A 27,722-nucleotide genomic window follows, 5' to 3' on the forward strand; every position below is an offset into this window, starting at 1 on the left:
CAGAGAATTAATTAATGATGGCATTTATTAAGCACTTACTATGTGCACAGCACTGTTCTAAGCACTGGGGAATTTACAAGGTGATCAGGTTGTCCCACAGGGGGCACATAATCTTAATCCCCATTTTACAGATGAGGTAACAGGCACAGAGAATAAATTAATTAATTATTGATGGCATTTATTAAGTGCTTACTATGTGCAGAGCACTGTTCTAAGCGCTGGGGAATTTACAAGGTGATCAGGTTGTCCCACAGGGGGCTCACCGTCTTAATCCCCATTTTACAGATAAGGGAACTGAGGCAGAGAGAATAAATAAATTAATGATGGCATTTATTAAGCGCTTACTATGTGCAAAGCACTGTTCTAAGCGCTGGGGAGGTTTCACAGTGATCAGGTTGTCCCACAGGGGGCTCACAATCTTAATCCCCATTTTACAGATGAGGTAACCGGCACAGAGAATTAATTAATGATGGCATTTATTAAGCACTTACTATGTGCAGAGCACTGTTCTAAGCGCTGGGGAATTTACAAGGTGATCAGGTTGTCCCACGGGGGGCTCACCGTCTTAATCCCCATTTTCCAGATGAGGGAACTGAGGCCCGGAGAAGTGAAGTGACTTGCCCAAAGTCACCCAGCTGACGACTGGCAGAGCCGGGATTTGAACCCATGACCTCTGACTCCACAGCCCGGGTTCTTTCCACCGAGCCAGGCTTTCCCAAGTGCTCGGTGCGGTGGTCTGCGCACAGTAAGCGCTGCATAAATCCCACTCATGGATGGACAATGGTAGTCTCCCCCACTAGACTAGAAGCTCCCTGCAGGTAACCTGCAGCTTCCCAGACTAAGCCATCGACCCGACTCTCTCCCTTTGCTCTACCCCCGTCCCCGCCCCACGGCACTTGTATATATAAGTACACATTTATACTTATAATTCTATTCATTTTTTATTACTGATGTGTATATATATCTATAATTCTATTTTATTGACAATGATGCTACTGATACCCGTTCACTTGCTTTGATGTCTGTCTCCGGCCTTCTGGACTGTTAGCCTGTTGTGGGCAGGTACTGTATTTGTTGCTGAATTCTACTTCCCAAGCGTTTAGTCCAGTGCTCTGCACACAGCAAACAATAAACACGATCGAATGAACGAAAGGTAAGGAACATGTCTGCTAATCCTACTGTAGATTAGGATCAGTCAGTGCAGCGGGAAAGCGTGTGGAAGGGGCCGTGGTGGTTTGTTCATTCGTTCATTATCGAGTGATGTGTGCAGAGCACTGTATTAAACGCTTGGGAGAGTACGACAATAAACCCCACAGCACCTGTATATATGTCTGTACATATTTATTACTCTATTTATTTATTTTACTTGTACATATCTATTCTATTTATTTTATTAGTACGTTTGGTTTTGTTCTCTGTCTCCCCCTTTTAGACTGTGAGCCCACTGTTGGGTAGGGACTGTCTCTATATGTTGCCAATTTGTACTTCCCAAGCGCTTAGTCCAGTGCTCTGCACACAGTAAGCGCTCAATAAATACGATTGATGATGATGATGATAATGATGTGGTGGAGCCGGGATTCGAACCCATGACCTTTGACTCCAAAGCCCGGGCTCTTTCCACTGAGCCACGTTGCTTCACAGCACCTGTATATATGTATATATGTCTGTACATATTTATTACTCTATTTATTTATTTATTTTACTTGTACATACCTATTCTATTTATTTTATTTTGTTAGTACGTTTGGTTTTCTTCTCTGTCTCCCCCTTTTAGACTGTGAGCCCACTGTTGGGTAGGGACTGTCTCTAGATGTTGCCAATTTGTACTTCCCAAGCGCTTAGTCCAGTGCTCTGCACACAGTAAGCGCTCAATAAATACGATTGATGATGATGATGATGATGTGGTGGAGCCGGGATTCGAACCCATGACCTTTGACTCCAAAGCCCGGGCTCTTTCCACTGAGCCACGCTGCTTTACAGCACCTGTATATATGTATATATGTCTGTACATATTTATTACTCTATTTATTTATTTTACTTGTACATATCTATTCTATCTATTTTATTTTGTTAGTACGTTTGGTTTTCTTCTCTGTCTCCCCCTTTTAGACTGTGAGCCCACTGTTGGGTAGGGACTGTCTCTAGATGTTGCCATCTTGTACTTCCCAGGCGCTTAGTCCAGTGCTCTGCACACAGTAAGCGCTCAATAAATATGATTGATGATGATGATGATGATGATGTGGTGGAGCCGGGATTAAAACCCATGACCTTTGACTCCAAAGCCCGGGCTCTTTCCACTGAGCCACGCTGCTTCACGGCACCTGTATATATGTATATATGTCTGTACATATTTATTACTCTATTTATTTTACTTGTACATATCTATTCTATTTTATTTTGTTAGTACGTTTGGTTTTCTTCTCTGTCTCCCCCTTTTAGACTGTGAGCCCACTGTTGGGTAGGGACTGTCTCTATATGTTGCCATCTTGTACTTCCCAGGCGCTTAGTACAGTGCTCTGCACACAATAAGCGCTCAATAAATACGATTGATTGATGGATCGATTGATTAAACGGACACATTCCCTACCACAACGAGCTAACGGTGTAGAGCGGGGGTGGTTGGTTGGGGGCCTACCTTTCCGCCAGGCCTCCCTTAGTGAGACTCGAGATGATGACAGGGTCGAAGGGCTCTTCGGTCCCTGAGATGGTGATGCCCAAGGGGCCTCCGTACCGCTTCAGCTCCACCGTGTAAATGATAGCTCCGGAACTCTCCTGTTCATCTGCAACACACGCCAGGGGAATCATCATCATCATCAATCGCATTTATTGAGCGCTTACTATGTGCAGAGCACTGTACTAAGCGCTTGGGAAGTACAAATTGGCAACGTATAGAGACCCGTTAAGATTCTTCCATCCGACTCTCCCAAGCGCTTCGTTTGGGGTTCTGCACCCAAGAAGCGCCTTCTAGACTGTGAGCCTGTTGGTGGGTAGGGATTGTCTCTATTTGCTGCCCAACTGTACTTTCCAAGCGTTTAGTACAGAGCTCTGTACGGCGCTCAATAAATACGATTGAATGAATGAATGATAATAATGATAACAATTGCGGTATCTGTTAAACACTTCCCCCCTGCCAAGCACTGTTCTAAGCCCTGGGGTGGATACAAGCAAATGGGGTTGGACACAGTCCCCGTCCCAAACGGGGCTCACAGTCTTAATCCCCATTTTACAGGTGAGGTAACTGAGGCTCTGAGAAGTTAAATACGATTGTAATGAATGAATCTGACAGACAATGACTCTCCCCCACTTCAAAGCCTTACTGAAGGCACATCTCCTCCAAGCCCTCCTTTCCTCGTCTCCCATCCCTTTCCTCGTCCTCCTGGCTTGCTCCTGTTATTCATTCATTCGTATTTATTGAGCGCTTACTGTATGCAGGCTGTTATTCATTCAATCGTATTTATTGAGCACTTACTGTGTGCACAGCGCTGTACTAAGTGCTTGGGAAGTACAAGCTGGCAACATATTCATCCCTCCTTCCAGCCCCACAGCACTTATGTACACATCTGTCATTTATTCATTGATATTAATGTCTGTCCCCTCCCTCTAGACTGTAATTTCGTTGTGGGCAGGGAATGTGTCTGTTTCAATCAATCGTATTTATTGAGCGCTTACTGTGTGCAGAGCACTGTACTAAGCGCTTAACAGACAGACTGTCTGTTTATTGTTATACTATACTCTACCAGGCATTGGATCCTCCACTGTACGCTGGGAGGTGATGTTTAGAATTTAATAGCAGGTGCATTTTCAAAGCGCTTTGAACTTCTGGTTCGAGGCCTAAATACCATCGCCATTCATGGCTAGAAGGGAGAGAGGGGCGATGGAAAAAGCAACTCTTTGAGACAGACAGAAGTAGCATCGACTCCAAAAGACGGAGGAAGGTGAAGCAGATGGGGAAGACATGCTGAGGGGGCTTTATGTCCCGACAGAAGGATTCTGACTATTAGCGAGAGACATGAAAGGATGCCAGAGACTCCTTATTTGCTCCGCTCGGCTCTAGTTAAGGAAGTTAACGACGGAAGAGAACAGATGCAAAATTGCCCCATAACTTATTGGCCGTGCTGTTTACAGGCCCATCGACTGTCGCCTGTTTAACCGAATGAAAAACTTTGGGCTCAAATCCCAAGCGGAGTTTGCTCTTGCCGCCGAATGGGAATTGGAGAAGCAGCGTGGCTCAACGGAAAGAGCCCGGGCTTTGGAGTCAGAGGTCGTGGGTTCAAATCCCGGCTCCGCCAACTGTCGGCTATGTGACTTTGGGCAAGTCACTTCACTTCTCTGGGCCTCAGTTACCTCATCTGTAAAATAGGGATTGAGACTGTGAGCCCCCCGTGGGATGACCTGATCACCTTGTAACCTCCACAGCACTTAGAACAGTGCTGTGCACATAGTAAGCACTTAATAAATGCCATTATTATTATTATTAGAGAAAGATTTCCGGAAACCAGCGATCCACTGATTGCTCCATGTCATTTACCAAGCACTTACTGCCTGTGAGATACCGTATATTAAGTAATGATAATAATAATGATGGTATTTATTAAGCGCTTACTATGTGCAAAGCACTGTTCTAAGTGCTGGGGAGGTGACAAGGTGATCAGGTTGTCCCCCGGGGGGCTCACAGTTTTAAGCCCTATTTTACAGATGAATTTTACAGATTAAGTGCTTGAAAGAGTATGATACAGTGAGTAGATGTGATCCCTGCTCACAGGAAATTAGCCCCCAGCGAAAGAAACAGACATTAAAATTAATTACAGGTAGGGGAAGCAAAAGAGTACAATAATAATAATAATAATTATGGTCTTTGGTAAGAGCTTACTGTGTTCCAGGCGCTGTACTATGTGGATACAAGGCAATCGGGTTGGACACACTCCCTGTTCCACGTGGGGCTCACAGTCTTAACCCCATTTTATAGATGAGATAACTGAGGCCCAGAGAAGTGAAGTGACTTGCCCCATGTCACAGAGCAGACAGATGGTGGAGCCGGGATTAGAACCCATGACCTCCTGACTCTTGGAGGAGGTGTAATTTCAGCATGGCTTTGATGATAGGGAGAGTGCTGGTCTCATCATCATCATCAATGGTATTTATTGAGTGCTTACCGTATGCAAAGCACCGTACTAAGCCCTTGGGAGAGTGCAATATAACATTATCCCCTGCCCACAATGAGCTTACAGTCTAGAGGGGGGAGACAGACATTGGTATAAATAAATTACAGATATTCATTCATTTAATCGTATTTATAGAGCGCTTACTGTGTGCAGAGCACTGTACTCACCACTTGAATGTACATAAGTTCTCTGCCCACAGTAAGCACTCAATCAATTTGATTGATTGATTGATGGTTGACACAAAATGCAGCCATTTGGAATTGGGTCACCTTGCTGTCCTTCATGTATTTACTTGTCATTTTGGGGGTTCATATAGCTCTGTAAAGCAGACACATCCCTTTTATGTCAAGACATGTTCTTGGAGAAGCAGCGTGGCTAAGTGGAAAGAGCACGGGCTTTGGTGTTATCAAATCCCGGCTCCGCCAACTGTCAGCTGTGTGACTTTGGGCAAGTCACTTAACTTCTCTGTGCCTCAGTTCCCTCATCTGTAAAATGGGGATTAAAACTGTGAGCTCCCCGTGGGACAACCTGATCACCTTGTAACCTCCCCAGTGCTTAGAACACTGCTTTGCACATAGTAAGCGCTTAACAAATACCATTATTATTATTATTTTAGAAAGAATAACCATTTCGTAAACACAGGGGCCCCTCTCAGGGTCGCACCTGGAGAGTTTCCAGTACGGTACCAGTCTCGACTATGGGAGGGAGAGTCAAGCAGAGGCCTATCCATTCCATTCCTAGCTTGGGCAGTGGCTAGTGAGTGGAAGGCAATCTGCTACAAATCAAAACTCCCCCGTGCTGGGCAGCAGCGGCATGGGAGAGAGTCGAGGGCGGAGACTCGAGTTCACATGGGAGGCGGAATGGTAAACCGCTTCCATATTTTTACCAAGAAAACTCTCTGGATCCACTACCTGAACGACTGCAGATGGAGAGCGGGGCGTTCTGGGAGAGATGAGTCCGTGGTGTCGCTACGGGTCGGAAACGACTCGACGGCATAAGACAAGAAGACACGGTGGTGAGACAGTTCGGGTCACCTACCAGAGTTATCTTCGTCCTTGCGGACTTTGAGCTTCACGAGGTCCTCACACTGCTGGAGGATCTGAACCGCGTCCTCCATGGAGCAGTTGTCCAGGCGCACGTTGTCGATGGCGAGGAGTTTGTCGCCCAGTTCCAGGGTCCCGGTCCTGGCGACCAAAGGGGCAGTCACACGCGGCCATTAACTTCACACAAGCTAATCATAGTAATAATTCTGGTTTCTGCTCAATCAATCAATCGTATTTATTGAGCGCTTACTGTGTGCAGAGCATTGTACTAAGCACTTGAGAAGTACAAGTTGGCAACATAAAGAGACAGTCCCTACCCAACAGTGGGCTCACAGTCTTCAGTGCGGAGTATGTGCCAGACACTGGGCTAAAGCACTGGGGCACTGTACTAAACGCCGGGCAACATCCTTGAGAAGCAGCGTGGCTCAGTGGAAAGAGCCCTGGTTTAGGAGTCAGAGGTCATGGGTTCTAATCCCAACTCCGCCACTTGTCAGCTGCGTGGCTTTGGGCATGTCACTTCACTTCTCTGTGCCTCAGTTCCCTCATCTGTAAAATGGGGATTAAAAGCGTGAGCCCCATATGGGACAACCTGGTTACCCTGTACCTACCCCAGCACTTAGAATAGTGCCCGGTACACAGTAAGCACTTAACAAATACCAACATTATTATTACTATCCTTAATGGCAGCCACAGGGCGGTTCCGTTATTTTCAACTCCTCTCTCTCGGATTTTTTTGGGAGGCGGTCGCTACGTTAAATCCCAGCCACTGAAAATGGCCTCTTCCTGCCTTCCCGAATTACTAAGGAATGAACTGATTGGGAAGCCGGAGGGTTACACACAGGGACAGCTTTAAGTGCCAAGATGACTTCGGGCAGAAGAAGGGGCGTTCGCCCTCTGCCCAGATGCCATGCCAGGTGTCACACAGTGAGCCGAAGGAGCAGAGAGTGACTGGTGGCTACCAAGAAAGCCTTTGGGCTCTCCCTGAGGGGCGGTGGCTTTGACCCTTTCTGCTGAAGGGTTTCTAGGCTAAGATGGGAGAGGATGGACCATTCATGGCAACTAATAATAATAATAATAGTGGTTTTTTAAAGTGCTTACGGTGCGTCAAGCACGGAACAAAGGGCTGGGGTGGATACAAGATCATCAAGCCTGGTCCCTGCCCCTCAAGGGGTTCACACTCTCAGGAAGAGAGAGGACAGGTATTGAATCCCCCATTTCACAGGTGACGAAACTTAAGTCCGGAGAAGTGAAATGACTTGCACAACGTCACGCGGCAGGCAAGTGGCAGAGCCGGGAATTAGAACCTGGCTCCTCTGTCCCCCGAGCGCTTTCCCGAGGCCCCGTGGAAGCCCGCTGCCATCTTCCTTAGCTGTAGGAGCTGGGATCTGGGAAGGGGTGAGTGTGTGGGAAAGCAGTTGGGAGTGTGAATCTGTCATTGCTGGCTGCTGATGACCAAGGCTGTTAGGGCCTGAGGCTTTAGTGCTAATTATTATCAATGATAATTGCATTTGTTAAGCACCGGCTATGCGGCAACTGCCCTCTCAGGATAGATTCCCGGTCTTGGCTATGGGAGGGAGAGTCAAGCAGAGGCCTGCCCGTTCCATTCCTAGCTTGGCCAGTGGCTAGGGAATGGAAGGCAATCTGCTACAAGTCAAAACTCACCCGTGCTGGGCAGCAGCGGCCCGGGAGAGAGTCGAGGGCGGAGACTCGAGTTGACTGCGTGGAAGAAGGCAGTGGTAAACCACTTCCGTATTTTTACCAAAAAAGTCTAAGGACACATTACCAGAACGATTACAGATAGAGGTGGGGCGTTCTGGGAGAGATGTGTCCATGGCATTGCTATGGGTCGGAAATGTGGCATAATCAATCAATCGTATTTATTGGCATAAGTCGGCACAAGCCAGACATATGTCAAGTGCTGGGATAGATTCATTCATTCAATCGTATTTATTGAGCGCTTACCGTGTGCAGAGCATCTTACCTCCTTCCCTTCCCCACAGCACCTGTATATATGCATATATGTTTGTACATATTTATTACTTTATTTATTTTACTTGTACATATCTATTCTATTTTATTTTGTTAGTACGTTTGGTTTTGTTCTCTGTCTCCCCCTTTTAGACTGTGAGCCCACTGTTGGGTAGGGACTGTCTCTATATGTTGCCAACTTGTACTTCCCAAGCGCTTAGTACAGTGCTCTGCACACAGCAAGCGCTCAATAAATATGACTGATTGATTGATTGATTGTACTAAGCGCTTGGGAAGTCCAAGTTGGCAACATATAGAGACGGTCCCTACCCAACAGTGGGCTCACAGTCTAGAAGGGGGAGACAGAGAACAAAACAAAACATATTAACAGAATAAAATAAATAGAATAAATATGCACAAGTAAAATAAATAGAGTAATAAATACGTACAAACATATATACAGGCAGATATGACAGAAGTACATTGGACTGAGTCCCTGTCCCCCATAGCAGGTCCCAGTCTAAGTGGGAGGGAAAAGAGGTACTGAATCCCCATTTTACAGTGAAGAAAACTGAGGCACACAGAAGTAAGTGACTTGGCCAAGGTCACACAGCAGGCAAGTGGCAGAGACAAGATTGAAACCTGAGTCTTTTTTTATGGTACTTGTTAAGCGCTTACTACGTGTTAAATACTATTCTGAATGCTGGGGCAATACAAGCTTAATCATGTTGACACAGTCCCTGTCTCACAGGGGGCCTCACCGTCTTAATCCTCATTTTACAGATGAGGGACCTGTGGCACTGAAGTGAAATGACCTGGGCAAGGTCACAGAACAGACAAGGATTAGAACCCAGGTCCGTCTGAAACCCAGGCCCGTGCTCTACCCACTAGGCCACGCTGCTTCCTTACCTCAATTTCCTCAGCTGCACAGTGGGGATTCGAAATCTGTTCTCCCTCCTACTTAGACCGTGAGCCCCACGTGGACCTGATTATCTTGGTCGACCCCAGCGCTCAGAACAGTGCTTGACCCGTAGTATGTTTAATAAATACCACAATTGCAATTATTATTATTGTTCCTTCACAGTAGAGAGTCTAGACTGGGCGATCCAGAATGCTGGGAGGCTCTGGGCTCTACATGTTGCCAATTTGTACTTCCCAAGCACTTAGTACAGTGCTCTGCACACAGTAAGTGCTCAATAAATATGATTGATTGATTGATTGGGCTAGCCAAGATTCTTGGTGTTCTTCGATGGCCACACGAGCAGCAACAGAACTTGTGTACAAACCTGTAATTTATTTTCTTGTCTGTCTCCCCCTCTAGACTGTAATTTCCTTGTGGGCAGGGAATGTGTCTACCAACTCTGCTGAACTGCGCTTGTCCAAGCGTTTACTACATTCCTCTGCACACAGTATACCCCAGCGCTCAGAACAGTGCCTGAAACATAGTAAGCGCTTAACAAATACCATCATCATCACCAGCTCGTCCAACAGACTGCCAAAGAATCCAAAGGGGATGATCCCAAACAGCTGAACCCAACCTCACCGTTCCACCAGTGGGAGCTTATTTCATTTCTCACCTGTGAGCAACGCTACCTTTCTTGATATCAGATATAACAAGAGGATCTCCTGGTTTTCTACTGGATGGTGCTGGAACAGAGAACAGAAAATAGGATAATAACGTTCATTTTCAGAGCCGTCTTGTCTTCCTCATCATTGTGTACCAACTTTATTCTGAGGCAAGTTTCCACGGGGAGAGAATTTAGCAAACAAGGATATTAGAGAATCTAAACTGATGCCAAATTAGCGGACCGAGGGTTCACAATATGAGAGAACATCATGGCAACGTCACCAAACGTGATGGGCTAGAGCGTAGTTTTAAGGAGATTAGTGGTCTGAGAGATTGTAAAAACACATTTATCCACATTTCAGGCACGAGGTGGGGACATGAATGTTTCATTCTTCGGGCGGCAATGACTACTTTGAAATTGTCCCTTGGTAATTTGGGGTCCACTAGTTCTTCATGCTTATCTTTATGATAAAAAGCACTAAAAATTATTTTTCCAATGACAACCTTTTTGGCCCTAGGGTTAAGAGCACGGGCTTGGGAGTCAGGGGACATGGGTTCTAATCCCAGGTCCGCCACCTGTCCGCTGTGTGACCTTGGGCAAGCCACTTCACTTCTCTGGGCCTCAGTTACCTCATCTGTAAAATGGGGATTAAGACTGTGAGCCCCTCATGGGACAACTTGATTACCTTGTATCCACCCCAGCACTTAGAACAGTGCTTGGCACATAGTAAACACTCATTATTATTATCATTTTAGCTTTTAGTTAATTGGAATCTTTGCATTTGATGAAAACTAAAAACAATTCAATCAATGAGCCCACTGTTGGGTAGGGACTGTCTCTATATGTTGCCAACTTGTACTTACCAAGTGCTTAGTACAGTGCTCTGCACACAGTAAGTGCTCAATAAATACGATTGACTGATTGATTGATTGATTGTACTGAGTGTGCAGAGCACTGTACTGAGCACTTGGGAGAGTCCAACACAACAGAGTTGGCAGACTTGTTCCCTTGATCGCCTATTTCAAACCCAAAGCAAGGATGAAATGTGTTTTTAAGTAGTATTGGTTACATGCTTACCACGTATAAAGTACCAGGGTAGATACAAGGTCGAGTTGTACAAAATCCTTATCCCATAAGGGGGTTCCCAGTCTAAGAGGGAAGGAGAACAAGTACCGAATTCCCGTTTTACAGATGAAGAAACAGAGGCTCAGAAAAGTGAAGTGACTTGCTCAAGGTGACACAGCAGACAAGTGGCGGAGTCAGGGATTAGTACCTAGATCCTTTGACTCCAGGCCCGCACTCTGGGCATCGACAAAATCTCCACTTTGACCTAGGAAGCTTTGAGTGTGGGGTTTCATTCTTAAAATTGTCCAAATGGACAGTACCCTACCCAAAAAACCAACTTGCTGCCTGGATGAGAGATCGGGCTCACCAGCCCGCAGCTTGAAATTACTTTCTTTTTCGCTGTCATTTAAAGGTCCCCAAAGCAGAGTTTATAATCAAATTTCCACTCATCCCAAGCAGAAGCAAATGTTACCATGTCCTGCAACCTAATGGATTCCCATTAGGATTCCCTAGAAACTTTGCTTCTGCTTCTGCAGTCTGCTTTGAGCACACTGACATTTAAAAGGAACAGAGAGAAAGAGAGACTGTGTGTGGGGCGGGGTGGGAGAATCTTAGCCTGGCTCTTAGGAATAGAACAGTGTTCAGAGCTTGGAACAGTGCACATAGTAAGGATTTAACAAATACCATAATAATAATAATAGTAATAATTTTTCTTCCTATAATGATGATCATACTCATTCCTATTGTCTTCCAGAAATAAATCCCCAACTACAGTAAACACTCAATAAATACAACTGATTGATTACAGGATAATCAGGTTGGACACAGTCCATGTCCCACATGGGACTCACAGTCTCAATCCCTATTTTACAGATGAGGTAACTGAGGCCCAGAGAAGTGAAGCGATGTGCCCAAGGTCACACAGCAGATATTTGGCAGAAATGGAATCAGAACCCTGGTCCATTAGGCCACACTGATTCCCTGTTCCCTTTTTTTTTTACATGCCAAGTTTACAGATTTAGTATTTTTCTTTTATTAGGCTTACAGACTTTGATACGATCTGACTTCCTGAATACTAGACAAACTTGTGAGAATATGAATTTCAATTTTAACCAACAAGGGCCTCTCTATAATACTGGGCCACATACAACAGCAACTAGGTCCACCTTACATCCACAGCAGGGACAACGGGAGACCTGGGTTCTAATTCTGGCTCTACCACTTGCCTGCTGTGTGACCTAAGGCAAGTCACGTCACTTCTCTGTGGCTCAGTTACCTCATCTGCAAAATGGGAATTAAGACTGTGAGTCCCATGAGGGACATGACCTGATTATCCTGTATCTACCCCAGCGATTAGTACAGTGCTTGGCACATTGTAAGAGCTAAACAAACGCCATTAAAACAAAACAAAACAAAAAAGATTATGAGCTCCATGTGGGGCAGGGGCTGTGTCCAACCTGATTATCTTTTAGACTGTGAGCCCACTGTTGGGTAGGGACTGTCTCTATATGTTGCCAACTTGTACTTCCCAAGCACTTAGTACAGTGCTCTGCACACAGTAAGCGCTCAATAAATACGATTGATGATGATGATGATTATCTTGTATCTTGCCCAGTCAGTGCTAAGCACAGGGTTTCCCCCAGCAGCTGTGGAAGAATATCGATCACTGGTATTTCCTGAGCATTTACTGTGAGTACAGCACTGTACTAAGCGTTTGGGAGAGTACAATACCACATAATTGCTATACCCTGCCCACAATGAGCTTATTGAAATCACCCTAAGATTCCACAGACGGAAGTCCTGCAAACAACGGTATTTATCGAGCACTTACTATGTGCAGAGCACTGTACTAAGCGCACAATACGACAGAGTTGGTGTACACGTTTCCTGTCTACAAGAGCTTAGTGAAACGGCCCTAAGATTCCAGAGATGGAAGAGCTGCAAACAGCAGGACTTTATTGAGCACTTACTATGTGCAGGGCACTGTACTAAGCTTACAATATGCAGAGTTGTTTAGACACATAACCAGCAGCTCGGCAGTTCTCTGGCCTCTCAGAGAAACGCTCTTGCAGGTTACAGCGGGCGATGAAACGGCCTGACCAGCTGCGAGATTGGGGAAATGAGACAGGTGGCAATCTCAAGGCCCAAACTCCGGGACTTTTCACGTGTCGGCTGCCTCCCTCCCTGCGGCCCAGCCGGGGAAATCGCAAGGAACGGCACGATAGGTGAAAATAACGGTCCACCCAAGCTGCGGTAATAGCCACATCGATAAAAGAAATGCCCGACATTAATGTGCCATAAATGTCTCTCCCGGGGCATAAAACCAGCCCTAGATATCTAATCTCTAGGGAAAATGTTGCTACTAAAACGTCGGCGAACATTCAATGGGAAAAGTTAAATTCAAATCTGGATAATTTCTAAAATCCAATGGAGTTTCTGAGGCAACCCCGGCAAGTTCCGACTGTTTACCGATTTTCCTCTTTGATTCATGCCCTATTCCTTGTTCGGAGATACCTCTGCCCTCAAGAGAAGCAGCGTAGCCCAGTGGAAAGAGCCTGGGGCTCGGAGTCGGAGGACCTGAGTTCTAATCTCAGCTCCTCCCCTCGTCTGCTGTGCGACTCCGGGAAAATCGCTTTACTTCCCTGTGCCTCAGTTACCTCATCTGTAAAATGGGGATTAAGTCAATCATATTTACTGATCGCTTACTGTGTGCAGAGCACTGTACTAAGCGCTTGACAGAGTACAATTTAACAGTATAAAAGACACATTCCCTGCCTGTGATGACTTTATTCTAGATTAAGATTATGAGCCCCACTTGGGACACGGACTGTGTCCAACCTGATGAGCTTGTACCTAACCCAGTTCTTAGTACCTGGCACATAGTAAGCACTTAAACACCGTTAAAAAAGTTCATCACACCACAGCTCTCTCCATCTTCAGAGCTCTTCTGAAATCCCTCCTCTTCCAAGAAGCCTTCCCCAGATAATCACCTCCTTCCCAGGGAAAATCTAGTAAGAATGACCCATTGCATTAAGGTTTATAAACCTCCCTTTAGCACTAATGTGCGTATTGATTTAAGTTGATTTCTACTTTTTTTAAAGGCATTTGCGAAGCAGTTGCTATGTCAGGCGCTGGGGTGGATATGATACAATCAGGCCGATAATAATAATAATTCTGGTATTTCTTAAGTGCTTATTGTGTGCCAGGCACTGTACTAAGCTTGGATACAAGCAAATCGGGTTCGGTACAGTCCATGGTACAGTCCCTACATGGGGCTTACGGTCTAATGGGGAGGGAGAACAGGCATTGGATCCCCATTTTGCAGGTGAGGAAATTAAAGCACAGAGAAGTTAACTGACTGGCTCAAAGTCACACAGCAGGCACGCGGTGGAACCAGAAATAGAACCCAGGCCTCCAGACGCCCAGGCCTGAGCTTTTTCCACGAGGCCTTGCTTATTTCATAACACTGTGATTTTTACACTTCTCCATGCACCTGAAGTGGGTCCAGGGCTAGCTGACACTTGTAGGACCTGGCATGAGAACCTTCGCTGGTGATTTTTAGTAAATAAAAATGTGCAACGTCCGAAAGCCACACGAAACAAAATGCATTGCCATGATATTTCCCCGGTTTGAAGAACTCACTTCTACTTACAACTTATCGTGATTCCAAGTTCCACATTGTGTTTCTTGGGCAGTTTCACGTGAAAAGTCCCGCTGCTTGGAATCACAGATTCTGTAGTGCAAATGGAAGAGGATCACCAATGGGAAAGTACTCAAACATTTACATCGCAATGATTGATTCATAATAGTCACAGATGACAAGCAAGGATGGGGCATGGCTACAGTAATATTAAGTGACTAAATTTCATGGAACTATTTACAGTGACCAGAAGTAAAGGTCTAGTTGAAGTTCATTCCTTCATTCATTCAATCGCATTTATTGAGCGTTTACTGCATGCAGAGCGCTGTACTAAGCATTTGGAGAGAACAGTAGAACGCTAGACAAATTCCTGCCTGCAACAAGCTCACAGTCTAGAGGGGGAGATGGACATTAATATAAATAATGTCCAGTGCTTAAGCGCTTAGTACAGTGCTCTGCACACAGTAAGCGCTCAATAAATACGATTGATGATGAAATAAATACATTTACCTGCACGGAACTCAATTTATACATGGGATATAATTCCCAACCCAATTTAGCCCACAGGATCATACAGGAAGCCTTCCCACTAGTAACCTTTGATAGCTAAGGGTGGATTTATTATTTTCTTTTTTTAAAGAAAATAGTCCCTGAATTAAACTGTTTGTGGTTTCACAGTAAAATAAACCAGGCCTTTCCTCTGTACTAAGTGTAGTTTGTTAACAATACCGATAAGACCAAAAAAAAGTCTTTGACTTTAGTCATACCTCTGAAAAGCATACTACTCAAAGTAAGAGATCATTAAACTTTAGGATAAAACTCACGGCTTAATGGCAAGCTTTGCCGCTTTCTCATTGCATTTCCTTTAATAATTAGCCCATTACTGTTCCTTCTATCGTATTTATTGAGCACTTACTGTGGGCAGAGCACTGTACTAAGCACTTGGTAGAGTACAATATAGCTGTTTTTCTAGGAGAAAAACAATGCCTATTTCAGAATGACACTTGCAAGCCAACTCAACTGAAAATACGGACCGTGGCTCGTTCGCCCTCGGGTGCCGGCCTGGGAATTGGAAGGACCTAGGTTCTAATCCCGCTCGGCCACTTCCCTGCTGTGGGAGCTCATTTCACTTCTCCGGGCCTCAGTTCCCTCATCTGTAAAAATGGGGATCAGGACTGGGAGCCCCATTCGGAACAGGGACTATGTCCAACCTGAATGTCATATATCTATCTCAGCACTCAGTACTGGCACAGTACTGGCACAGTACACATTGCCTGGCACATAGTAAGCGCTTAACTAATTCCATTAAGAAAAAAAACAACATAATTCACAAGCAGCTACCAGCTACCGTGGCCTTCCAACAGAAGCAGTAGGGGTGGTCGTACCTGCCACGTCAAACTCGATTTCCAAAGTGACCTTGCTGGTGATGGAAGAGTCTCGAAGAAGTTGATTGGCCTCCTCAAACGTGCTGTCTTCTGTCGGAATTCCGTTGATGGCCATCACCCTGTCTCCGATTTGCAGGATGCCACACCTGAAGTCACAAGTGCACAAAGGCGGGGCTAAGTAGCGGCTACCGACGATCCTTGCCAGGTGGCCGTCACTAACCCGCGCTAGCAACTGGGCGAGTCGAAGGTTCAATCGAGCTGATTGTAGCCCCGCTCGAACTCTGGATGTGAGGTCTACAGATAGCAGTAGATAAGAAGGGTTCCGGAGAAACCATTAATAATTCAGGACCACAGCGTGGTCTGTGATTTTGGCCTGAGCTCACACACAGCAGAGATAGATGGGAGCCTCTCTCTTGGCACAGAAAGTATTAAAGCTGGCATCTAAGAGCTTGGTAAATGGGTCTTGTGTTTGCAACATAAAGGCAGGGGGTCGCACGGTCTTCTCGGATCCGAGAGAGAGCAAACACGCAACCTCTTTCCGTTAGAGCCGAGCGCCCACTGCGTCCGGGGTTGCTTGCCGTGGGCCACACCTCACAATCCAAAGGGGAAAGTGCGGAACGGAAATAAGTTCCCGCTGTCGTCAAGTGGCTCACCTCTCTGCTGGGCTGTCGGCCTCGATGTAGGAAATGAGTGGTGGGGAAGACAACGTTTCGGTGGCGAACACGCTGCCCTGGAGCTGGATTCCAAATCCCGCCACGGGGTCGGCCGTCAGCACGACTTCCGTGGTTTCCGTGTGGACCACCTGACCGGCGAGGCCAACGGTGCTCGAGGCGAGCGATACTAGAGATGATAATAATAGTTCTGGTGTTTCTTAAGTGCTTCCTGTGTGCCAGGCACTGTGCTAAGCGCTGGGGTGGGTACGAGCAAATCGGGTTGGACACGGTCCCTGAACCACATGGGGCTCACAGTCTTCATCCCCGTTTTCCAGAGGAGGAAACTGAGGCGCAGAGAAGTGAAGTGACTTGCCCAAGGTCTCAGAGCAGATAAGGGGCAGATCTGGGATTAAAGCCCATGACCATCTGTCTCCCAGGACTGGGCTCTATCAACTACGCCACACAGCAGAGGACACACTGAGCACGAGCAGGAAAAATAGATACAGGACAGATATTCTATTGCTGCTAAAGTAATCCCCACTATTTCTTTTTTTTTAATGGTATTTATTAAGTGTTTACTACATGCCAGGCACTGTACTAAGCGCTGGGGAAGATACAAGCTAATCGGGTCGGACACAGTCCCTGTCCCACTTTGGGCTCACAATCTTAATTCCCTTTTTTGCAGAGACGGTACTGAGGCACAGAGCTGTGAAGAATTTGCCCAAGGTTACACAGCAGACAATTGTGTTTCCAGAGAAGCAGCGTGGCTCAGTGGAAAGAGCCCGGGCTTTGGAGTCAGAGGTCATGGGTTCGAATCCTGACTCCGCCACATATCTGCGGTGTGACCTTGGGCAAGTCACTTAACTTCTCTGAGCCTCAGTTACCTCATCTGGAAAATGGGGATTAAGACTGGGAGCCCCAAGTGGGACAACTTGATCACCTTGTATCCCCCCCCAGCGCTTAGAACAGTGCTTTGCACATAGTAAGCGCTTAACAAATGCCATTATTATTATTATTATTATTATTAAGTGGCAGAGCCAGGACTAGAATCCAGCTCCTTCTGATTCCCAGGACTGTGCTCTAACCACTAGACCATGCTGCTTCTCTACGCTTCTAGGTGGGAGAGTGGTCTTTTTGCCCTAGATAAATCTACCGAAAGGTCCTCAGCTTCAAGCTTGGTTAATAAGCCAGTGAAATCTGGGTCTGCCTCAATTTGACCGTCAAACAAGCATAACTAATGCAGCACAGGCCTGGGAGTTAGAGGCCCTGGGTTCTAATCCCACTCTGTCAATTGCTTGCTGTGTGACCTTGGGCTAGTCACTTAACTTCTCTGGGCCTCAGTTCTCCTGTTCTCCCTCCTACTTGGACTGTGAGGCCCCTGTGCGACAGGGGCTGTGTCCAACCTCCCTAACTTGTATCTACCCCAGGACTTAGAACAGCGTTTGACACATAGTAAGCGCTTAACAAATACCTAAAAAAAAAGAATTCCCAGGCCAGAAACTGCCTTGCCTCCCGGAAAACAACAAACAAGCAGCCATTTAGACGGAGGGGGCTTGAAGGAGCCAATGCCCCTAGTTACCAAAGCAGCCATTTAGAACGAGAGGGCTTGAAGAAGCCAATGCCCCTAGTTACCAACTAGCCAGAGCATTGGCCTGGGATTCATAAGGACCTGGGTTCTAATCCTGGATCTGCCACTGCCTGCTGTGTGGCCTTGGGCAAGTCACTTCACTTCTCTGTGCCTCAGTTCCCTCATCTGCAAAATAGAAATTAAGAATGTGAGCCCCACATGAGACGGGGACTGTGTCCAACGTTGTATCTCTGCCAGCACTTGGTACAGTGCCTGGCACATAGTAAGTGCTTAACAAATCCCATTAAAAAAAATCATTTCCCATTTTCCAAAGTTTAAGCCCACAGAATGCTCCTGTTATCATTCCCCTTTGCCTCACACAGCGGATTCCCACAGACCAACCCAGAATCTTGCAGTCACGAGTTTGCTGTGTGGCCTTGGGCACGTCGCTTCACTTCTCTGTGCCTCAGTTCCCTCATTTGTAACATGGGGATGAAGATTATGAGCCCTGTCTGGGAAAGGGATTACATCCAACCTGATTTTCTTGTGTCCACCCCAACGCTTAGAACAGTACCTGGGACCGAGTGGGCGCTTACCAAGTCCCACCGTTATTATTATTGTTACAGTCCTACTTACGTGAACTCTTGAAATCTTTCTTTTTCAGTCTCCTCCTCATCAGGGTTCCCCGAGGACTGGTGGAATAGAGGTTGCGGGGTAAGGTGCCCATATTCAGGGAGCTCAGGCTATAAGCGCTCATGGAGGTAGGTGAGAAGGAGGAGGTCACCAAGGCTGCTGCAAGAAAATAAAGGCCTAGCATGGCATGGGCCCGACGGGCACAGAGGGCAAGGCATCTACCTGCCCACCTCCCAGGATCAAACGGGAAACGAGACGCCCCACACTAATTAATCTTATCTACTGAGCGTTCACTTTGCACACAGCACTGTTCTAAGCACTTGGGAGAGTACACCGCGGCGATATAAAGGTTACATTCCCTACCCACGACGGGCTTACGGTCTAGAGGACTATCAGAGAAACAACGTGGCTTAGTGGAAAGAGCCCGGGCTTGGGAATCAGAGGACTTGGGTTCTAATCGCGGCTCCGCCACTTGCCTGCTGTATGGCCCTGGGCCAGTCATTTCACTTCTCTGGGCCTCAATTACCTCATCTGCAAAATGGAGATTCAGACCGTGAGCCCCACATGGGGCAACCCGATTACCTTGTATCTATCCCAGTGCTAAGAACACATAGTAAGAGCTTAACAAATGCCATCGTCATTATTAGATCAGGCCCCGTTGGCTGATCTGAAATGACCGAGTAGTCCTTAACCAGTAGCCGTGGGCTGGCGGGAATCTTCTGGCCCAGAGGAGAACAAGAAAAGCAATCAGTCATCCGGCTTCGAGCGAGAAAAGGAGGATGGAAAGCCTTCTTCACACAGGAGACGGAGGGTTGCGTTCATTAGCTTCACGCATTGATCCCTGTCCTTGTCTTTTGTGTTGATTTTGGGATCTTATTGTTTGATTTTTTTTCCCCCCTCACATGTCTGTCATCAGTCCCCTTCCTCCCTTTTTTCTCAGACTGGAAGCCCCCTCAAGGGCCAGGGACCCCATCTAATTGGGCAGGGGACAGGCTTTTTACCAACTCTGCTGCACTGGACTCTCCTGAGCACTTAGTACAGTGTTCCGCACCCAGAATCAATCAATCGTATTTATTGAGCGCTGTGTGCAGAGCACTGTACTAAGCACTTGGGAAGTACAAGCTGGCAACATATAGAGACAGTCCCTACCCAACAGTGGGCTCACAGTCTAGGAGAAGGCGCTCAATAAATACCATTGATTGAGTCTCACCCAGGACTCTTTCCCGTGCTCAGTATAGTGCTTTGCACATAGTACGGACTTAGCAAATGCTTTTACTACTGCTATTACTACTACTCCTAATATTATTACTACTGCTACTATTATTGCTATTATTACTTCTGTTACTATTACTACTACTGCTACTGCTAATAATGATGGGGTGAGCCCGCTGTTGGGTAGGGACTGTCTCCATGTGTTGCCGACTTGTACTTCCCAAGTGCTTAGTCCAGTGCTCTGCACACAGTAAGCGCTCAATAAATACGACTGATTGATTGATTGTTAAATGCTTACTATATGCCAAGTACCGTTCTAAGCGCTGGGGTAGATGCAAGGTAATCATGCTGTCCCACCTGGGGCTCACAGTCTTAACCCCCATTTTACAGATGAGGGAACTGAGGCACAGAGAAGTTAACTGACTTGCCCACAGTCACACAGCTGATGAGTAGCAGAGGTGGGATTAGAACTCATGACCTCTGACTCCTAAACCCGGGCTCTTTCCACTAAGCCATGCTGCTTCTTCAATACTTCTACTATTATCCCTACTGCTTCTATCACTATTACTACTATTATCACTACTACTATTACAGCTACCACGGCCACCACTACTAGTCACTGTTTTAGGGGATTTCTGATAGGAGCTCAGGAAGCCATTTCTCATATCTGAATACTAATCCTAACCCACATTCAATCAATCAATCGTATTTATTGAGCGCTTACTGTGTGCAGAGCACTGGACTAAGCACTTGGGAAGTACAAGTTGGGCGTTCCTCAGCACCATCTCTGTCTCAGCCCGGTTCAAGGTTGGAAACAAGCCTTCTGAACTGGCCTACCTTTTCCTAGCTCCCAAATATCGTCTAGCGAGGCACGCATCCAGAAAAGAAAAAGATAAGAGTGGCTGAAATGAGAGGAGGGAGAAGGGGCGGGGTGGGGACTCCAAAAGAAAAAGGTAGGAGGAGAAAGTGGAACATTACGAGGGCTTTTTGGAGGTGGCGGTTTCTGGAATTTCCGGGCCGGGATCCTGCCACGGTCAGGCTGGAGGCTCGGCAGGTTGTTGCAGTTGCTACCCCAGGAATCCCAAGGCCAAGGAAGGGGCCTGAGGCTCCGCTCAACCTTCGCTGCCACACGGGAGGATGACAGGAAATCAGAAAACACCACAACAAACAAAAAAAATAAACAGAACCAAAGAAGAGGGAGAGGTAACTGAATCGCGTGAAACAATGAAAAAATGCAACAAAAAATGAAAATAGCTCACAAAGGAAAAACTTTCATCCGGCTTCGCCTCTTGCTGTTTCTCGACGGTCAGCAAAGCCGCGATTGCCACCGGCAGCGTGACCTTTCATCTTCGCCAAGATAACGGGTCACGACAATCCGGCCCCCAGCCCTGCCTTAGACTTGACTACTGAATCAATTTCTAATCTTGTCCCGTGTTTAGCGGCTGATGTGAAAACCGTTTTTAACTTCAAACTCGATCCCATCAGGAGCCGCGAGATATGATTATTAATTAAAATTTGCAAATCTCCCCCGGTTAGCGCCGCTTATTCGGGGAGAAAAATCAAAAAGAAACGATAAATCACATCTGCCTTTGAGTCAGAAGAGCCGTTGCCTCCGTCAGCTCAATTTACGGCACTGACATTTTAATTTAACCAACATCTATCACTGGCATCTGATTATCCGCAACAATAAACCATTTCTATCAAACGTCAGCCCAAGACGCCTATCTCGGGTCCCGTCTGATAAACAGAAAACAAAAATCTCAACGTGTTATTTAGTGTTCGTGTGATTTTTCCGAAGTCGTATTTCACCCTGGAAGGGAATAACTGATTATCAGGCTAGTTTTATTCATTCCAAATCCCCTAACTCATTCGCAGAAATCAGTCTTATTTAGAAGGCAGAGTTTCCACTCAGAGACATGTCGACCATCTTTCCGTTCTTTCCCTGAGAAAAACTCCTTTCCATCAATATAGTCAAGATTGTTTTCTTCTCCAAAAAATGTAATATGATTGGCATTTTGCTTGCCTTCCATGTTTTTCAGCTGATTTTCTTCAATGGCTTTAAAATATGGGTATTTGTTCTCACCACTCCATTTAAAAAATTCTTCTAACTAAAGCCAATTCCTTTTCTAAAATAACGGTATTTAAAACTCCTTCTCCAAACGCCCCCACACCTCAACATACAGATGAGAAAACTGAGGCAGGGAGAGTTGATCTCCCCTGTTAAATCCGAAGCGACGTGGGCTTGGGAGTCAGAGGATCTCAGTTTTAATCCTGGATCCGTCACTTCATTCATTCAATCGTATTTATTGAGCGCTTACTGTGTGCAGAGCACTGTACTGAGCATGTCTGCTGTGTGACCTTGAGCAAGTCACTTCACTTCTCTGTACCTGAGGTACCTCATCCGAAAAATGGGGATGATAACTGCTCAATAAGAATGACTGCATGTGGGACATTGACTATGGCCAATCTGATTGCCTTGTATCTACCCCAGTGCTCAGTACAGTGCCTGGCATATAATAAGAGCTTAACAAATATCATAAAAAAAATAAAGTCGCATGGTAAATCAGCCTCTGAATGGGGACCACTTTCTGAAGAAGTCCTTAGTTCCAAAGTGGACTTCTCTCTTTTTCAAAAGTTGAACGACTGAGAAGTCGGTGACTTGTGAGGATGAAGTTAACCCACAGCGATAAGAACAGAGCGTATTGTGGTCTTTGCCAAGCGCTTACTATGTGCCAAGCCCTGAACTAAGCGATCGGGTACATAGAAGATGTTTGGACACAGTGCTGTTTTGACTTAAACCTCGGTGGCAAACTCCTCTCTGTCCCGTGGCTCAGTTATGCCCACCACGACTCGGTATTTTTCTAATACGTAAAGAACAAAGGGCGAGTTTACCCGCTCAAATTTACAGCGGAATAAATCGAATCAACTGGAACAAGCCAACTTTTCCCAATGATTGCTTTTATGATATGGAAGAGGGTGAAGAGAAGGTGGAAAACCACTAAGCTTAAGAAATGAAAATAAAAAAGTGACTTTTAAAAAGACATTGTTGAAAAACCCTTAAGACTAACTAGAAGGGGCAACCATCTCACGACAGGATCACAGAGCCCTGTGTGTTCATTGAAGGCAATAAGCAATTGATACTTTGGAAAAACCTGTGTTTTAAGAGGGCTCTTTTACCCTCAATCTGTGTGTAGGAAATCATCAGGGAACTTGACCTATTCTCCAGGTCTGGACTCTCACTGTAGTTCCTTCTCAATTCCATTCAAATACCATGGGCTGATGTCGGTCATTTTTTTCTTGATAATCTTCCCTAATTTGCGTGACTTCTGTACTCTACCCGCAGTGGGAAATTAAAATCTGATAAGAATAATGCGGTACTGTAGACTTTCATTAGTTTCAGGGCTGTCTGAGCCCTATTTAATTAAAAAGGTTGCATTTAGCTGACTCATCCCAATGGAAAGTTATCGGAATCCTTTTATCGAACAGTGGAAAGGTGCAGCGGGTTTGGGGAGGAGGAAGAGGCATTATCCAAATTAGCTCCGCAACCAAAAGCCCAATTCAGCCGTCACCGTTACCTGCCCGGGAGAGTCCTGATTGTCTCTGGCCACCTATACAAGAGTTGGACAAAGTTTGTGGGTTGTTTTTTTTTTTAAGATGGTATCTGTTAAGCATTTACTATGTGCTGGGCGCTGTACTGAACACTGGGGTAGATACAAGCTATTCAGGTTGGACACAATCCCTCTCCCACATGGGCTCGCAGTCTTTATCCCCATTTTACGGATGAGGGAACTGAGGCCCAGAGAAGTGAAGTGACTCAACCAAGGTCACCTAGCAGACAAGTCCTGGAACCGGGATTAAAACCCAGCTCCTCTGACTCTCAGGCCTGGGCTCTTTCCATTAGGCCGTGACTCATTCAATCATATTTATTGAGTGCTTACTGTGTGCAGAGCACTGTACTAAGCGCTTGATGTGTTTGGGAAAAGGGAGTGCTAATCAAGCCACACCTCCCTGGGTGTAAAGAAACTAGAGAAAACAGGCTTTGCCTGCTTTTGTTTCACATATTATAAAAAGGGTGAAATATGAGAAGTAGCGTGGCTCAGTGGAAAGAGCCTGGGCTTTGGAGTCAGGGGTCACGGGTTCAAATCCCGGCTCTGCCAATTGTCAGCTGTGTGATTTTGGGCAAGTCACTTCAATTCTCTGTGCCTCAGTTACCTCGTCTGTAAAATGGGGATTAAGACTGTGAGCCCCCCGTGGGACACCCTGATCACTCTGTAATCTCCCCAGCGCTTAGAACAGTGCTTTGCACATAGGAAGAGCTTTAAGCGCTTAGTACAGTGCTCTGCATACAGTAAGCGCTCAATAAATACGATTGAATGAATGAGAAAGGTTTTTAAAACCGCAGGAAAGTGTAATATCCTTTTACTTTTCGGGCTCAAAACCCTGGTGCTCCTTGAAGTTAAAAATATCTCACTGGATCCCATCCGACCAGCCAGCAAACGTTGTGAGCGCCAACTTAACCAAAAGCCAGAATGTCTGATTGCTCATTCTGCATTAAGTGGCCCCTCATAAGCATCCTGCTTGACTTGTATCTACCCTAGTGCTTGGAAGCATAGCAAGCGCTTGGGTAGCAGCGTGGCTCAGTGGAAAGAGCACGGGCTTTGGAGTCAGAGGTCATGGGTTAAAATCCCGGCTCCGCCAATTGTCAGCTGTGTGATTTTGGGCAAGTCACTTCTCTGGGCCTCAGTTACCTCATCTGTAAAATGGGGATTAAAACTGTGAGCTCCCAGTGGGACAACCTGATCACCGTGTAACCTCTCCAGTGCTTAGAACAGTGCTTTGCACATAGTAAGCGCTTAATAAATGCCATCATCATCGCCAAGCTAGCTCTCTTCCTCCCTTCAAGGCCCTACTGAGAGCTCACCTCCTCCAGGAGGCCTTCCCAGACTGAGCCCCTTCCTTCCTCTCTCCCTCATCCCCCTCTCCATCCCCCCATCTTACCTCCTTCCCTTCCCCATAGTACCTGTATATATGTTTGTACATATTCATTACTCTATTTTTTTATTTTACTTGTACACATCTATTCTATTTATTTTATTTTGTTAGTATGTTTGGTTTTGTCCTCTGTCTCCCCCTTTTAGACTGTGAGCCCACTGTTGGGTAGGGACTGTCTCTATATGTTGCCAACTTGGACTTCCCAAGCGCTTAGTACAGTGCTCTGCACACAGTAAGCGCTCAATAAATACGATTGATTGATTGATGGACTGATCATCAAAGACCAGCTTCCACAGTCCATCATTTAGAGGGGAATTTTAGCTTCTCAAGCCTTCATCGCTAGCCAAATGAGTCCTTCCCTGTACACTTCTGAGCAAAGGATTTCTTTATGCTGACTACAAATCTAAAAGCTGAGACACATGCAACTCTAGCCCCAGGGGATTCCGAAGGAAAGCCAAAACTCATAACACTGAAGCTTTCTTCGGCTTTGTACCTGGAGGCATTGTTACCTGAGGTGGGGAAGGTGGAGGGGAAAGGGGACTTGATGACACCACTCCTCTTACCATGTTCGGGCCCTTTCAGTGCTAGCCGGGTCTGGTGATGGGGCAGGATCTCCAGTTTGACCTGGTCCGCCGTGTTCGCAAGGAACTGGGTTGCTTCTGCGAGTGTACAGTACTCCATGCTGGTCCCATCGATAGACAGGATATGATCTCCCACGTGCAATGCACCACACCTGGAGAAAAAGGAAAAATTCAGGATGATTCCTTTCATTCGATCAATCAATCCAATTTATTGAGCGCTCAGTGAGAAGCAGCACATCGTAGTGGATAGACCACAGGCCTGAGAGTCCGAAGGTCATGGGTTCTAATCCCGGCTCCACCACTGGTCTGCTGGGTGAGCTCCGGCAAGTCACTTCATTTCTCTGGGCCTGCTACCTCATCTGTAAAATGGGGATTGGGGCTGTGAGCCCCAGATGGGAAAGGGACTGTGTCCAACTCGATTTGCTTGTACCCAACCCAGTGCTTAAGTGCAGGGCCTGGCTCACAGAAAGCACTTAACAGATACCACAATTATTATTCATTATTATCGTAAACAATACAAAACTACAAAAACAAGGAGGGTTTCTACCGCTATGTGCCAGAGGGGCCACTTGTATTCAGGGGCCCAAAAATCAAACCAAGTGGGGTAACCCTAAAAGGGAGAATCCAATCTTGGGACACTTGCTCATATTTATTGAGCACTCACTGTGTGCAGATCACTGCACCAAGTGCTTGGGAGTCAATACAGCGATGCAAAAGACACGTTCCCTGCCCACAATGAGCTTATGGTCTAGAGGGGGAGGCAGACATTGATAGAAGTAAATAAAATTACAGATATGACTATTGAGCGCTGCTTGGGGCTGGGAGGGGGGATGAATAAAGGGAGGAAGTCAGTGTGACACAGAAGGGAGTGGGAGGAGAGGAAAGGAGGGCTTAGTTAGGGAAGGCCTCTTGAAGAAGATGTGCCATCGATAGGGCTTTGAAGCAGGGGAGAGTCATTGTTTATTGGATACGAAGAGGGAGGGAGATCCAGGCCAGAGGCAGGATGTGGGCGAGAGGTCGGCGGTGACATAAACAAAATTGAGGTACAGTGAGAAAGTCTTCACAAAAGTGGAATTCGGGCCAAATGGCAAAGAAGCCTTTCGGTTTGACAGTTTCCATGCATTTCTGACCCAGGAGGCCAGAGCTCTGGCACTCACCTGTCTGCGATACTTGCAGGCTTGATTTTGTCTATGACAATGACCTGCTTGTTACTGCACATCGAGGTAGTTAGAGCCACTCCAAGACTGGCACCGGGAGTTTTGGCAACTTCAACGAGCAGTGGTCCCGATGCGGTCGCCACAGAATCTGCCAAAAAACAAACGAGAAGAGGAGATTCAGTTCTGTGTCAACACCAGTGACCAATCTGTCATTAAAAAAAAACAACAACACAAAAAACCTGAAACGAGAAAGCCCAAATGATCATTGCACTGACCTCTGTTGCCAATGAAGTAGCTATAAGGCCTGAGTCTTTGATTTGTAAATTTCTCCTCTTTCACCTCCAGACCCTTTAATCATAATATTTATGGTGTTTGTTAAGCGCTTACCAAACACCAGGTACTGTACTAAGCCCAGGGGTAGATACAAGATAATCAGGTCCCACTTCGGGCTCATATTATAAGTAGGAGGGTGAATAGGTATTGAATCACCATTTGCAGGTGAGGAAACTCAAGCCCAGAGATGTCTAGTGATTTGTCCAAGGTCACACTGCAGGTATGTGGCAGAGCCAAATTTTGAACCCAGATCCTCGGGCTCCCAGGTGGTGCACTATCCACTATGCCATGTTGCCTCTCTTCTCATAATAATAATAATAATAATAATGTTGGTATTTGTTAAGCGCTTACTATGTGCGAAGCACTGTTCTAAGCGCTGGGGTAGATACAAGGTAATCAGGTTGTCCCACGAGGGGCTCACAGTCTTCATCCCCATTTTCCAGATGAGGGAACTGAAGACCAGAGAAGTGAAATGACTTGCCCAACGTCACACAGCTGACAAGTGGCAGAGCCAGGATTTGAACCCACGACCTCTGACTCCAAAGCCCGGGTTCTTTCCACTGAGCCACGCTGGATGTATACAGTAGGTTCTTGGGTCAAAGTTCATGGACTTTCTTCATCCTAACTAAAATTATTGTGATCAACGGAGGCGGGGACGTCATCTTTTACATCCACTGGACTCTATCCAGTATTTAATACAGAGCTCTTCACACAGCAGGTATTCAATACTACTAATTGATTTAGACTTTGCATGCTTATCCTG

The 27,722-nt window shown here is 46.2% G+C and overlaps 1 protein-coding gene and 1 non-coding gene across 8 annotated transcripts in view; one reads left to right on the forward strand and one right to left on the reverse strand.

Annotated features, from left to right (window-relative positions):
* GRIP1 (glutamate receptor interacting protein 1) overlaps positions 1–27,722 on the reverse strand; it is a 337,553-nt gene that overhangs the window by 23,164 nt on the left and 286,667 nt on the right. For 3 of the 7 annotated variants that reach the window (XM_038756957.1, XM_038756956.1, XM_038756955.1), the window contains exons 8-17: positions 26,627–26,774; positions 25,452–25,621; positions 20,875–21,018; positions 18,688–18,843; positions 16,485–16,671; positions 15,832–15,977; positions 14,459–14,539; positions 9,751–9,820; positions 6,201–6,346; positions 2,636–2,780 (exon numbers count right to left, since the gene is read on the reverse strand). In XM_038756957.1, coding sequence (XP_038612885.1) covers positions 2,636–2,780; positions 6,201–6,346; positions 9,751–9,820; positions 14,459–14,539; positions 15,832–15,977; positions 16,485–16,671; positions 18,688–18,843; positions 20,875–21,018; positions 25,452–25,621; positions 26,627–26,774 — 1,393 coding nt within the window. The remainder of the gene's footprint in view (positions 1–2,635; positions 2,781–6,200; positions 6,347–9,750; positions 9,821–14,458; positions 14,540–15,831; positions 15,978–16,484; positions 16,672–18,687; positions 18,844–20,874; positions 21,019–25,451; positions 25,622–26,626; positions 26,775–27,722) is intronic. The other 4 variants (XM_038756959.1, XM_038756961.1, XM_038756960.1 and 1 more) reach the window with 2 other exon arrangements.
* On the forward strand, positions 5,808–5,945 carry LOC119937436. The gene has a single exon (XR_005454105.1). It is a non-coding gene; the product is annotated as a small nucleolar RNA SNORA7 (small nucleolar RNA).

The sequence above is a fragment of the Tachyglossus aculeatus genome, chromosome 14, assembly GCF_015852505.1.
Source record: "Tachyglossus aculeatus isolate mTacAcu1 chromosome 14, mTacAcu1.pri, whole genome shotgun sequence".
Classification (NCBI taxonomy): domain Eukaryota; kingdom Metazoa; phylum Chordata; class Mammalia; order Monotremata; family Tachyglossidae; genus Tachyglossus; species Tachyglossus aculeatus.